The sequence below is a fragment of the Spermophilus citellus genome (assembly GCF_964194105.1).
Source record: "Spermophilus citellus genome assembly, chromosome: 15".
NCBI classification, from domain to species: domain Eukaryota; kingdom Metazoa; phylum Chordata; class Mammalia; order Rodentia; family Sciuridae; genus Spermophilus; species Spermophilus citellus.
In genome coordinates, this window is record NC_138195.1 from 20,964,082 (window position 1) to 20,978,476 (window position 14,395).

Sequence of the window (14,395 nt, forward strand, 5' to 3'; positions counted from 1 at the left end):
CAAACAACACAGAATACAAAAATGGTATCATCTTGAATAGTTATTGGATGAAGGCCACAATCTTAACTAGTTATTGGCTGAAGAAATTGATTCTGACTTAAACATTGGTTACAACAACCAATTGCCTTAGATCAACTTTTCCCAAACCATTTGAAAGAACTCTTCAAATTCAGTAAAATGTTTATAGAGATTCTGATGGGTAGGGTGAAGGGGGGGGGGAAGAAATGAGGAAAAAAAATCTTTTACAATAATTTTGTTCTAAAATTTTTAACATACAAAAAATACTAAGTACTTTGATAGTTATAAAATTAGTTGCCCATAATAGTAAGTCATATTCTATAAGGCCAGGAAGTCCACAACATACTACTTATGCATAAATGCACCAATGCTCAACAATGCATAAACATACAACTATTCAGATGCATTTTATGCTACTTACTGATAACTGATTTATTTGCCTAATAATTCTAAATATATTTTAACTTTTTTATAACACAATGAAGAAAGGAATTCAAACTTCATTTCTTCTAGCCATTACGATATGTAAGATAATATTACTATATACACACACATAGATATGAGTTAACCTTGTTGATAATCTATTTTAATACAAGTTTATGTTGTTTTCCTGAACTTCTAGTGATGCCTATACATTATAATTTTTAAAGATTTTCATTGTCACATAAGTTCAAAAAATGTTATTTTAGTTAAGCACAGGTATAACAGTACTTTGCCTCAATTTGGGGGATAATGAATTATGCTATACTTGGTTTGTTTTTAATTTTAAAATTAAACCTATCAGGGGCTGGAGTTGTAGCTTAGTAGTAGGGTACTTGCCTAGCATGTGTGAGGCACTGAGTTCGATTCTCAGCACCACATATAAATAAACAAAATAAATAAAATAAAGGTCTATCAACAACGAAAAGTATATTTAAAAAAAATAAAACAACATATCAAGAACTGAAGAAAAGGTGACCTAGGCATAAAATTTGATCTACAGTAAACACAGTTAATTTGCATCCTTCAAAATTAAAAATAATACCTACTTGCCTTTTAAAAGTAAGTAGTACAACTCATACATAGATGGGGGTGGAGGGGACTGCAAATTAGTGCAGCCACTCTGGTAAACAGTAGGGTGATTCATGAAAAAAGTAGAAACGAGTGCATAAATGCATTCTACTGTCATGTATAACTAATTAAAACACATTTAAAAATTTAAAAAAAAACTAGGAATGGAACCACTATATGATCCAGGTATCCCACTCCTCAGTATATATCCAAGTGATTTTAAATCAATATACTACAATGATGCAGCCACATCAATGTTTACTGCAGCAATATTCACAAAAGCCAAGTTTTAGAACAAACTTAAGTGCCCTTCAAGAGATGAATGGATAAAGAAAATGTGGTATAGAATGTGGCAATGAAGTATTACTCAGCCATAAGAAGAGTGACATGATGGCATTTGCCAATAAATTGATGGTACCAGAGACTATTCAAGCTAAATGAAATAAGCCAATCCCCCCCAAAAAAATCAAAGGTTAAATATTTTCTCTGATATGCAGAAGCTAATCCAAAATGGGAGTGGGTAAAAAATAAATAGGAAAATACAATGGAGCATATGAACAGGATTGAAGGGGAGGGAGAAAGGAGGGAATAAGAACAGTGCAATGAATCTAATTTCCATAATTTTCCTGTGTGTGTGTGTGTGTGTGTGTGTGTGTGTGTGTGTATATATATATATATATATGAATATACCACAGTGAATCTCAACATCACAAATACCCACAAGACACTTAAAAAAACTATAAGTAAATAGCAGAGAGCTCAGTAGGGTAGAGGGAAGGGAACAAGAGGAAGAAAGAAGGGAGGGAAAGAGGAAGTACTGGGGACTGAATTACAACAAATTATATTCCATGCTTTTATTTTTTATTCATTTTTTTAAAAATGAGTTCTAATGTTATGTATAACTAAAAAGAACCAATAACAAGAAAAAAGGAAAAAAGTAAGTAGCACACAAAGTTCATTACTGATTGACCTCTTATATAGAAGAAATCAGCCTTTAAACTAAGTCATTAGACAACAATAAATGTTGCAACACATGCTCAATATTTTCAAAACTGTAGCAAAGACAAAAGATGCACAATTCTTCAGTTTTAATAAAGAATATTTTTGTATATATAATCTGAGGTAAAGACTTTATATTTATAAAAGAAAAAAAAAGTATGATTTTCAAAGAAGAATATATCCCTAGCCAAGACACAGCTTTCTACTTGAATTTTTTTCATTTTTCTTTTTAAATGTCCTCAAACTGCTATACTTCTACCTTTTACTCTCCACTTTTAGCAGCCACCAATGCAAAAAACAAAAGCAGGAAAATTCACCTCATTTAGTTACTTATGGCAGTCTTTACGGAAAATCCAATAGAAGGGATTGTCTTTTCAATCCCTGACATAAAACATACAAAGGGAGATGAAATAGTCCCTAACATCCTCACATTTCCTAACAACAAATTATCCACTTGATAAAAAATCTTGCTGTTTTAGAATTTAAGAGTTTAATTTTAGAATGTACAGGCTCTTTATATTAAATAGACATTTTACACTTGTCATGAATGTATACTCAACAAGTCCACAAAATATGTGTATGGTTTACTGGATAATTATAAAGCAAATGTCCACATTTTAACAACCACCCAGGTCCAGAAATAGATGCCAGAATCACAGAAACAGGGGGAAAAAAAAAAATACCTCTTAAACATACACTCAGGCCCTTCTTCCATCATTTTGGCTTTAATGTACAATATAAATTTCATGAGTTAGTTTACTAAAAATGAAATGAAACAGTGCTACAGGTTGTATGAGATTAAAGTATTTAAAACTCCTCTACAATACATTAATAAGAGAACCTTTCCTAACATACAGTATATTTTGTTAAAATTTGCTGTGAAAAACACCAGTAGCATAGTATATTGATTCATTTAGAATATAATTATTGAAGTGCTTGGATTTAATTTTGTGGAACACTACACAGGAGGGCCATAAAACACAAGATTATTTGTTCCTAGCACTTCTAACAGCTGGCAGTGAAGAAGACCAACATTAGCATTCAAGAGGCAAAAACACTAAATAACAAACATTTTGACTCAGTAGTACCTAAATATGTAATTATAAATTGCAAATTAATAGTCTGATATCTGTGATTTTGGCTGAGTTTTGACAAAATAATAAAAGCATCAATACTTCTAACTTCAATTCCAACAGAGAATGTTCAATAAGAGACTCAGAAAGATTGTGGGACCCTTACTTCTTGTACTGGATACTAGTCTGCAGGTAGTAACAATAATATGGAATCGCATTAAATGACTGTTGATAGTAACTACTCCTAAGTTCATTTGGTTTACAAAATACATTACTTACAGACTTAACCACAGAAAAATTTTATAAGGAAACAGATGTCAACAGCCTCAAAATAAATACCTGGAAAATATCAATCTTAATATACTGTTAAAGTTTCCCTGGATATTCTTCCTTAGCAAGGCAAGTCATTTGGTGCTCAAGGCAAGTCATTTGGTGCTTAACTTTTAAGTGAAGATTTTCCAATTTCTATCAAGTAGCATGATTTATAGAAATGATAATGTACTGTATATTTTTAGAGGCTACAAATAAGGATATCAAATATTTTCAATATAAAGAAATTATAAATGTTTTTGACACATCAAATATGACTACCCTGAATTAAATACCAAACAATGTATATATGCATTGAAATATTACAATAGTATCCCATAAAACATACAATTTGCATTTATGTATCAAACTTAATAAAATTTCCAAATTCTGTTAATGAACAATGTTTAAGAATCCCTTAGATTAAACAGCACTCCTACTCTTGAAAGTAGACACAGTTAATGCAAAGTAGACAATTAATTCATAATTTAAAACCTAACCAAAAAAATTGTTTCTTTTGCATTAAAGATCTTTTCCTCTACCAATGTCATCTATATGTGTCTGGCACATCTCAATAATCACTGTAAGCCTGGGCAATGATGTCCCTATGGGCCATGACTTGATAAAGTTCTAAATTAATATCTTTGGAGATTTTACAGACAAGAAAGCATGCAAATGTATTAAAGGTCTTTTGTTAAATACATAAACAATTACAGAATAGCAAATGGTCACAGGAAAACACCTTTGAATCTCTAGATATGCTCTAGATAGATTTCCTCAAATTTCTAACACTGTAACAACTGAGCAAATAATTTATCAGCTAGGCACGGTGGTGTGTGCCTGTAATCCCAGCAGCTCAGGAGGCTGAGGCAGGAGGACTGCGAATTCAAACCCAGGCTCAGCAAAAGCAAGGAGCTAAGTGATTCAGTGAGACCCTGTATCTAAAATACAAAATAGGGCTGGGGATGTGGCTCAGTGGTCAAGTGCCCCTGACTTCAATCCCTGGTACCTCCCCCTTACAAAAATTATCAATTCAATGAACTATTATGGAACCATTACAACAACAAATTATAAAGCTACATAAATTAGAAGACAGAACAAAATATTTTAAATATACATTTATATCTAGCTGGAATTATAAGATATTATATATAGGCAACAACCTGAAGAATACGATAAAAGAAATTGTTTTTGGCATAGTTTTGGGCTCCTTCAAACCTCTGCGTTTACAAAGCAAATAAAAATCAGGTCAAAAATGCAATGACCCTTCTCCCTAAAGAACTATAAAACCATCATCAGCACCTTAGTAATCACCTCATATTTTATGATCTACACTAAACACAAACTTGCCATATATTATCCCTTCAGTCATGCTTCTGCGCAAGGTCACCAGATAAAAAGGAAACAAGGTCCTGTCTTGAGTATTCTGATTAAAGAGAGGTGGAAAAAATGACTACTCTACCTTATAGTAAGGTGACAGAGGTATTGCAACCAAAGGCATGTTTTAGTACCATCTCAAAGTATCAAATTTAGTATCACCTTTTACCAAAATTAACCACTGTATCCAATTTAAAACCAGAGAATTACAAAATACAAATGTTATATTCTGATAACTTAAGTAACAAAGAGAAACAACCTTTCAATTCATGAGAAATTAACTCTGTAAGAGTAAGAGACATTGAAATTCAAGGAGACCCTAGGATATCCAATTTCCTGACAGAGGGATAAGTCATCTATTACTTTATGTCTTCCTTTCAACTCCAGGAGTCAAAAGTTCAATAAGGCAACTCTGAAATTATTGGCACTATCTCAAAATACAAAATTAATTTGGATTCTACTAACATGATTATAAAAATTGCCCTTTGCAGCTGGCTTTTTTTGCAGCAACTAATAAACTAATCCTAAAATTCATATCAAAATGCAAAATATTCAAAACAATCTCCAAAAAGAACAAAGAGGACACAGGCTTCGTGATTTTACAACTTACTACAAAACTACACTAATCAAGAGAGAGTGGTATTGACATACAAAAGATATATAGATCAGGGGAATAAAGTTGAAAGAACAAAATAAAGTTTCACATTGTTGTCAACTGGGCTTTGAAAAGGGTGCCAAGACAACTCAATAGGGATAGCAAAGTCTTCTCAAATGGTGCTGGAAAAGCTAAATTCCACAAGCAAAATAATGAAACTGGACCCTTACTTTCTACCACATGAGAAAATTAACTTGAAATGGATATTCACATGGAAAATAATAAAACTGGATCCCTAATTCAGAGTGTGAGAACAGAAAGTCCAGTGACCCATATTCAAGTGGTCCATATTCAAGTATTTGGCTTTAAAAGTAAAATTACTGGGGACATAAGAAAGAAAAGAGCCAAAGGGGAAATAAAACAGTGATTACCAGCAGCTTATACCCAAGTACGTCATATTCACAGTCCCTTGGTAAAGGAGGTGAGAAAAAGGGGCCAGCCTAACCAAAAGACCCCAAAAAGACCTTCCCACCACAAGAGAACAGAGGGAGATAGAAACAACTAAAAGTACATTTCTTTAAATAACCCAATAGAGACAATAAAACCTGGGCAATGTTTCGGAATATTAGTACTCAGCCAATGAGGATCCAAGAGAGAGACCTTAAAGCACTACCCACTAGCGATAAAATGCTGATTGTAACTGCTCTGGGTATGCCTGCTCCACAGATACCAGATCTTGCAAGAATGTCAATAAAAAGCCCCTTTTTCTCTGTAACTTGTGTGTCTATTCCATTCTTTGGGTTTGAGCAGATGAGAATATCTCTAACACCATATACAAAAATGAGTACAAAAATGTTAACAGAATTAAAGCAGAAGAAACTTAACAGTAAATCTTTATGACCTGTATTGGTTTCTTAGATATGGCACCAAAACCAGAAGCAACAAAATAAAGATTAATTAGTCTTCATCCAAATTAAAAACTTTTATGCTTCAAAGAATACCATCAAGAAAATGGAAGAGCTGGGGATGTGGCTCAAGCAGTAGCACGCTCGCCTGGCATGCATGCGGCCCGGGTTCGATCCTCAGCACCACATACAAACAAAGATGTTGTGTCCGCCGAGAACTAAAAAATAAATATTAAAAATTCTCTCTCTCTCTCTCTCTCCCCTCTCTCACTCTCTCTTTAAAAAAAAAAAAATTCTCTTCTCAAAAAAAAAAAAAAAAAAAAAGAAAGAAAGAAAATGGAAAGACAGCCCACAATAAGATAAAATATTTGCAAAGGATAGATCAGACAAGGTACTTGCATCTAGAATATTACAGAATGCTTATAACTCCACAATAAGAACATAAAGGATTTAAATATATTTCTCCAAAATGGCCATTAGGCACCTGAACAGATAACCAACATTAGTCATTATAGAAATGCAAATCAGAACCACAATGAGATACCATTATACCCAATTCAAATGGCTAAAATAAAAGACACACAAAAACAAGTGATGATAAAGATGTGAAGACGGGGCTGGTGTGGTGGCTCAGTGGTAGAGTGCTCGCCTAGGATGCATGAGGCACTGGGTTCGATCCTCGGCACCACATAAAAACAAACTGATGTAGCCACCTAAAAACTAAAGATACATAAATAAATAAATATTTTTTAAAAAAAGATATGAAGAAATTAGAACCATTATATAATGCTAATGGAATTATAAAATGCTGTAGCCACTTCAAAAGGCAGTTTGTCAGTCCCCCAATATATTAAAAAGTTACTATATACCCCAGTAATTCTACTCCTGGGTATATATTTAGGAAAAATGAGAACTTATGGCCACATAAAAACCTTTTCACAAATATTCAGAGCATTACTACTGATAATAGACAAAAACAGCAAACAATCCAAATATCTATCAACTGATAAATGTATAAACAATGTTTGACATATCTATACAATGGAATATTATTCAGCAAAAAAGCATAAAGGATTGACATGTAGTACAATGTAGATGATTGTTGAAAATGTTATACTAAGTGAAAGAAGCTAGTACAAGTAAAATGGTACTTGCATAATAAACATATTTTTCAAAATATCTCTCCTTTACACACTTTTCTAAACCTAATTATATTTCCCTCTATAAAATATTCTACCTACACTCCACAAAAGGTTACAAGATTTAATGTAATAATACATTCATTTTGATATACACATGTCCTCAATAATATCTCCTTTCTTTTAAAGCAGCTGAAGAATTTTAAGTCTATATACTGAAAATTATAGTATATAGAAGATATGCCTAGGAGAAAAATTATCTCAAACTTTTAATGCAAGTTAAATGTTAAACTTGAGTTTGAAAAGTAATGTCATTTAAATCAGAAAATTCTCATATTATACTGACATCACTATATCTGCTAAAAAATTATTTTATTCTAACCAAAACTTGTTTTTCAAAGCAAAGAAAGTATAATTTCCCATTTTTAATATTATTCTCTGTTCTCCATCAATGGTTCTCCAAATATGGTCCTTAAACCCAAAACATCAGCCTTAAAAGTGCAAAGTCTCAGTTCCCAACTGAGACCTAATCAATCAGAAACTTGGGGAGAAGAGTGGACAATAAACTATGCTTTAATAAACTCTCCAAGAGTTAGATACATAATAATCTGAGAGCCATGGCAGTGCATTATGCTGCCTTACAAGGACTTTGTGGAGATGATTTAAGCACTCTGGAAAAAAAAAAAAAAAAGGCTGTTAGTGTTATTCCTACTGTGTCAACTGCATTTTCACATTTCCAAACTCTTCCAAATTAACAGGAGGCATTAACTAGGAGGATTCACAATAATCTTATTGTCTGATTCCTGACAATGTAGTTAACCAACCACTTTGATTTGGATTACCACCACTAATCCTCTAGGGGACAGACAGAAATTCAGGCAGGGAGTAAGGACAGAAATCAGAAACATATCAATTTGAATTGATTCTTCTAATATTCTTCTGACTTTGATAACCCTTAAAATCAGTATGATAATCTGATCTGCTAAAATAAGATCAATAATTATTTATCTCCATAATCTTTATTATTTATCTCCACTTGCTAAATAAATGTAAGGCATTATACCAGATGCTACAGTAGACACAAAATTTGTTAAGTTCCAGCTTCTGCCCCATGAAACTTTTAACTCACTAGATTATGTCAACACTTCACAAATAACAAGGCAAAGAGAAGGACTGCCATAAGATAAACTTAGACATCTACCTTAGAAATTCAAAGATAAACGGTATCTCATCTCTTAGAGAAGAGAGGCAGAAAAATGGGAGGTTAGGGAGGCAGAATTCAAAAAGAAAGGTGAAAAAGAGGGGTATAGCCATCCTTTTATCACAGAGGAAATGAGGCAGCAGGTAGTGGTACAGACTGCAGAGAAAAATCACACCATGATGCATGCAGTAATGAAAGAACATTAATTGGGTCAAACTGCCCCACCAGGAACAAACTATGTCACATTGGCCTAACAAGTCCATCTCTAAATCACAACTACTCATTTGTGAAATAGGAATAATAACAAGTATCTTAATTACTTCAAAGATATTTAACTGAAAATGAGCCAGGGAGGGAAAGGTGCCAACAGAAAGAAATAATAAAGGCCATGTTCAAACTTCAATAATTATTATCTATTAGGTAATCAAAATTGTGGAACATTAAAATCATTTCAATTCAAAACATTTCCATTTCAAAAATCACAGTTTCTATTAGTAAGTAAAGTATAAATAACTTAAATGATTCAAAACAACATGAGGAGAAGAATCAAATTGAATATAATTTTGTTAACAGATTATACATAAAAACATCTTTTCTTGGGAGGGGCACTTAATTAATTAGCAAAAATATACAGTCATTGTTTGGTACAGCTCCTTTGGTAAGTAGTAGTTTGGCAATTTCTTCTGAAGTTCAAAATACACTTACCAACAACTTATAAACCATCCTCTTGGGCATTTATCCCAAAGAAACAAAATTCTATGTTCATGTAAAAACCTATACACAAAAATTCATACAATCTTTAGTTGAAATAGTAAAAAACTAGAAACAACACAAATGTCTTACCACATAATACAATTCAGTAATAAAAAGAAAATAATTATAGATTCATACAAATAAACCCCAAGGGAATTAGGCTGAGAAAAGGCTAAACATTGTAATCCTTTCGGAATAAAAAAATTAGAGACGGAAAACAAATTATTGGCTACTAGGAGTTAGGAAGAAATAAATGTAGCTATAAAGGGGAAGCACTAGTGAGTATGTGGTATTGAAATGGTTCTTCTGTAACTTGACTGTGGTGGTAGTTACATGAAGCCTCAGTTACGTGGATATAATTATACATACAAACACAAATGACTATAATGAAACTAAAATAAATTCTTATGTCAGTTTCCTAGTACTGCTATAGTTATGCAAGCAATCAACACTGGGAAAGGTGGGGTAAAGGGTGATAGGACACCCCTGAACATTTCTTTGCAACTTCTTGTGAATCTATGATTATTTCAAAATAAAATGTTAAAAAAGGTAAACTGCCATTTTTTTCAAAACAGATTATGCCCATTTAACTAGCATTGGTACAAAAGTGGTATTCTTACCCATTACTGATGGCATAGTAAGTTGCAACAATTCCCTGTAGAAAATGATTTTACAACACATATACACAACTATAAATGCTGTGTCCTTTTACCTAGCCATCTAACTTCTGGGAATCATCTAAAGAAATATCATCAAAATGGGAAAACACACACACATTCAGAATGTTATTATAGTGTAATTAGACACAACCTAGATGTTTTAATAGGCATAATTTTATCAAAACTTGGTCATGGATTATGTATCCATTGATAATACTTATAATGGTATGACAATATAACAGAAAATATGAGAATAAATCAAAATTCAAAATTAACACCTAATTACATCTTCCTAAAGCATGGATTTAAAACACAGGAAACTCCTAAGAATAAATAAGATAATTTTGTTAATATGAAAGAATCACAGGTGTATTTCTCAAACCTTCTTATAGAGTTACAGTATTTCATAGCTAAAGAAATAAGCATACTTTTACCTTATCCCAGAAATCAACCAAAGCTGTAAAGTCCCATTTCTTAGAATATGCCACATTGTATTTCAGAATAGCATCCTATGGGGAAAAAAACAGAAACAAAACCTCATGATATAGCCACATGATTTACCTATGAATAGCCTGTCTCTTACGAATTACTTCCAGTAAATTTCTTAATGCCAGACAAGCTTCCTCTTACTATCAGCTTACTCCAGAGAAGTAGTTATGGACAAACAGAATGTATACTGATTTATTATTAACAAGAAAATGATATTATAAAGGTTAGGCAATAGGGGAAAGACATAACTACCCTAAAGCATTCATTCTAAATGGGGATAATATACTCCAAGTGGACAAAAATTGGATCTTGGGGGATAAAAATTAACTTAGAAATTGCACCAATTCATGAACTTTATATATGTATATATGTGTGTGTATACGCGCACGCGCGCGTGCGCACACACACACACACACACACACACACACAGCATATGTGCAATATTAAAATTTTATATTGGTGGGAGATTAGGGAAAAATGTTTAAAAGGGCTTCTGGAATAGAGGACAATAATGAAAAAGACTGTGAAACCCCATCTTAAAGTATGAAGTGGTCCTTTCTGCTTCACTAACAGCTTTTAAAGGCTATATATAAGTGATTATCTTCCCCTAGCAGTTCATACAAATTACATATTTACAGAGAATGAAAAATCAAAACATTATGCCATCTACTGGTGTAACTTTTAACTGTCTGAATAAACAATACTATCCAGGTGGTTTCCAGAGTTAGGTATGCATAATTCATTAGTTGTGCTGAAAGAACTTTCATTCTTTTCAATATCTATTTTGATTATTTTATTATACATAACATTAGTAAAGTTATAAATGAGTACAATTTATAAATAACTATATTGGTAATACAAACTCAAAATACTTTTATTGAAGAAATACACAAGTCTGAAAATTATTACTATAAACCTTTGGGATTTCCTTATCAATAAAGAAATTTTTAAAAATTAATGCTCTGCCAAAGAGCTTCTTAAACAACATTTCATGGCATACAATCACCAAACATCTAGGTTAAAAAGATAGCACAAAATGTATATTATTTATTTGGAATCAAGGGATATATAAATTCCTTCAGGAAAAAAAGAAATTGTCCATAAATAACATGGCAAGAAAAAGCTTTAATTTTTCTCACAAATCATAAAATAAAAATTTCTGTTAAGAATTCTTCAAAATTTAAGGAATTTTTTCTAATCATGGATATCTTATTTGAAAACCTCACATAAAGTAATAAATAACAATGTCTATAAACAGATGAATAGGCCAAGTGCTTGGCACACGCCTATAATCCCAGCGGCTCAGGAGGCTGGGACAGGAAGATCACAAGTTCCAGACCAGCCTCAGCAACTTAGCAAGATTCTGTATAAAAATAAAAAGGGCTGGGGATGTACTCAGTGGATAAGAGCCCCTGGTTTCAATGCCTAGTACTAAAATCAAAAATAAAGAAAAAAAATCAGATGATTGAATAAGCAATGCATATACTGGAGCAAACTACTGATATACTGAACTAAATGGGTGAATCTCAAAAACATTCATTCTGAGTAAAAAGAATAGACACTATAGTATACAGGATATGAGACTCCATTCATATAAATTGTACTAATCCATAGTGAAAAGAGTGGTTCAGTAGTTGTCTAAGGACAGTTGAATCGACTATAAGAAGACACGTGGGGGATGATAGAAATGCTTTGCATCTTGATTGTGGTAGGGTTTCCCCCAGTAGATATAAATGTGAAAACTCATTAAAATACATACTTTAAAAGGATACACTTTCTTTTATGCAAATTATTCTTCAAAGTTGGTAAGGAAAAATAAATGGAACTTGCACTCCTAATTCCTTAATGGCATAATATAATTAGCATAAATCCCTTAGACACTTATCGCTCAGTATCTGCAGGGGATTGGCCCCCTTGAAAATATCAAAATCTGAGTACGCTCAGACAAGTCTCCTTATATAAGATGGCATAGCATTTGCATATAATCTACACATCCTCCCATTCTTTAAATCATCTTTAAATTATTTACAATTGTTAATCCAGCCAAGTGTGTTGGTGCACGCCTGTAATCCCAGCAACCTGGGAAGCTAAAGTAGGAGGACTGAAAGTTCAAGGCCGGCCTCAGCAAGTTAGTGAGATCCTATCTCAAAATCAAAAATAAAACGTGGGGAATGTAGCTCAGTAGTAAAGTGCCCGGTGGTCAATCCACAGTGCCAAAAGGGGGAAAAAAAAAATTTTTAGTTGCCAATTCAAGTAAACGCTATGCAAACAGTTGTTATATTGTATTGTATAGGGAATAATAAGAAGAAAAAAAGTCTGTGCATGTTTAGTTACAGCCATAATTTTTTTTCCAAATGTTTTCAAACTACTATTGGTAGAATCCCAAGATAAGGAATCTGTTCCAGAGAGATAAATGTATTTTTACTTTTAGTTCAGGTTTCAACTCTCAAAAGTAGTCAGTCCATCATGAAGTTTCCTGTCATTAGAAAAACAGGATGCTACTCTGTATCAAATATTGAGGGAATTTGAAGAAGTGCTTTTTGTACAAACTGTCAGACACGTTATTTATACATTATCACTTGTAAGGACATTATTCTTTTTTAAACTTTGAACCTCTCTGATCCCCCTAAATCTAACATCATATGATATATAATCAACAAAAAGATCATTATACTCAATCAGAAGAATTTAATATTTCCCCTTCCTCTCTCATAGCATTCTTCAGCAAAGTAAATAATTACCAAATCAGATGGCAGAAAATCTTGATGAATTATGCTGCTAAATCTACCATAAAATAATAAAAAAAAAGGGAAACTGACATTAAAGTAATCACCCCTTCCTAAAATAATCATGGCAGAATAAGAAACTGCTGGAGAACACTATCATTACTCTGTTGATGTTTGAATAAAAAATTTGAAAATTCTAAAAATATAGCCCACTTTCTAAAGTGGGCTAAAGCTATAAGAACCTACCACAGAAATGGAATCTGGTTTCTTTTCTTTTTTAGTGGTACTGAAATCAAATTCAGGGTTTGCACATGCTAGGCAAGTACTCTATCACTGAGCTATATATCCCCACCCCCAAAATGGAGTCTGGATAGTATTCTTGGGTGGCCTGCTTCTGCATTTTTGAGTTTATAATTTTGGTTTTGAAGATAAAGGCCAAATGACAACATGCTGTAGAAAAGAAGACTAGTACTTTAAACAGATAAAAATGGAAGAAAGATTAAGCCAGGCTAGAATACATCATAGTATAGGTATATCAAATTCTAAAGAATATGGTTCAAAGTAGTCACTACATATTTGCAAGCTGATACGCTACATAAAAATATCATCTTTGCATCCACCAGCATCCAACTGTTTATGGTTGTAAGAGAAGAAATAAATACAAAATAAAGAATTTTTTCTTTATAAAGTATTTTAAAAAATTTCTTAGCATACTATTTTGGAGTTTGGATCAGTGGTTTAAAAATATCTATGCAAAAAAAGGAATGTTAAGTATAAATTGTTTTCACTGTGATCATCAAATTAATATATCTGCAAAAGCACTATAAGCAGGGGGAATTTATACTTATTTTTATGTTTATACATATACAATTAACATTACACTAAAATTAATTAACATTACACTAAAATTAGGTCAACTATGGCATACCTTGATAATTTTTTTCATTTACAAAGAGTTAAACTAAAAGGACTTCATTACAAGATTAAGGAAACACTTCATAAAATTGAAAAATTTTTTAAATTTTCAAAATACATTATCGTACAACATCAATGTGTTTCATGAGGAAAAAAAAAGATAAACCTAAAAGTTACAGAAACCTAT

General features: G+C 32.3%; 1 protein-coding gene across 2 annotated transcripts in view; it reads right to left on the reverse strand.

Moving 5' to 3' along the window:
* Nucleotides 1-14,395, reverse strand: part of PARG (poly(ADP-ribose) glycohydrolase) — a 119,749-nt gene that overhangs the window by 90,933 nt on the left and 14,421 nt on the right. For both annotated transcript variants that reach the window (XM_081268837.1, XM_081268836.1), the window contains exon 7: nt 10,513-10,587. In XM_081268837.1, the coding sequence (XP_081124963.1) occupies nt 10,513-10,587 (75 nt within the window). The remainder of the gene's footprint in view (nt 1-10,512; nt 10,588-14,395) is intronic.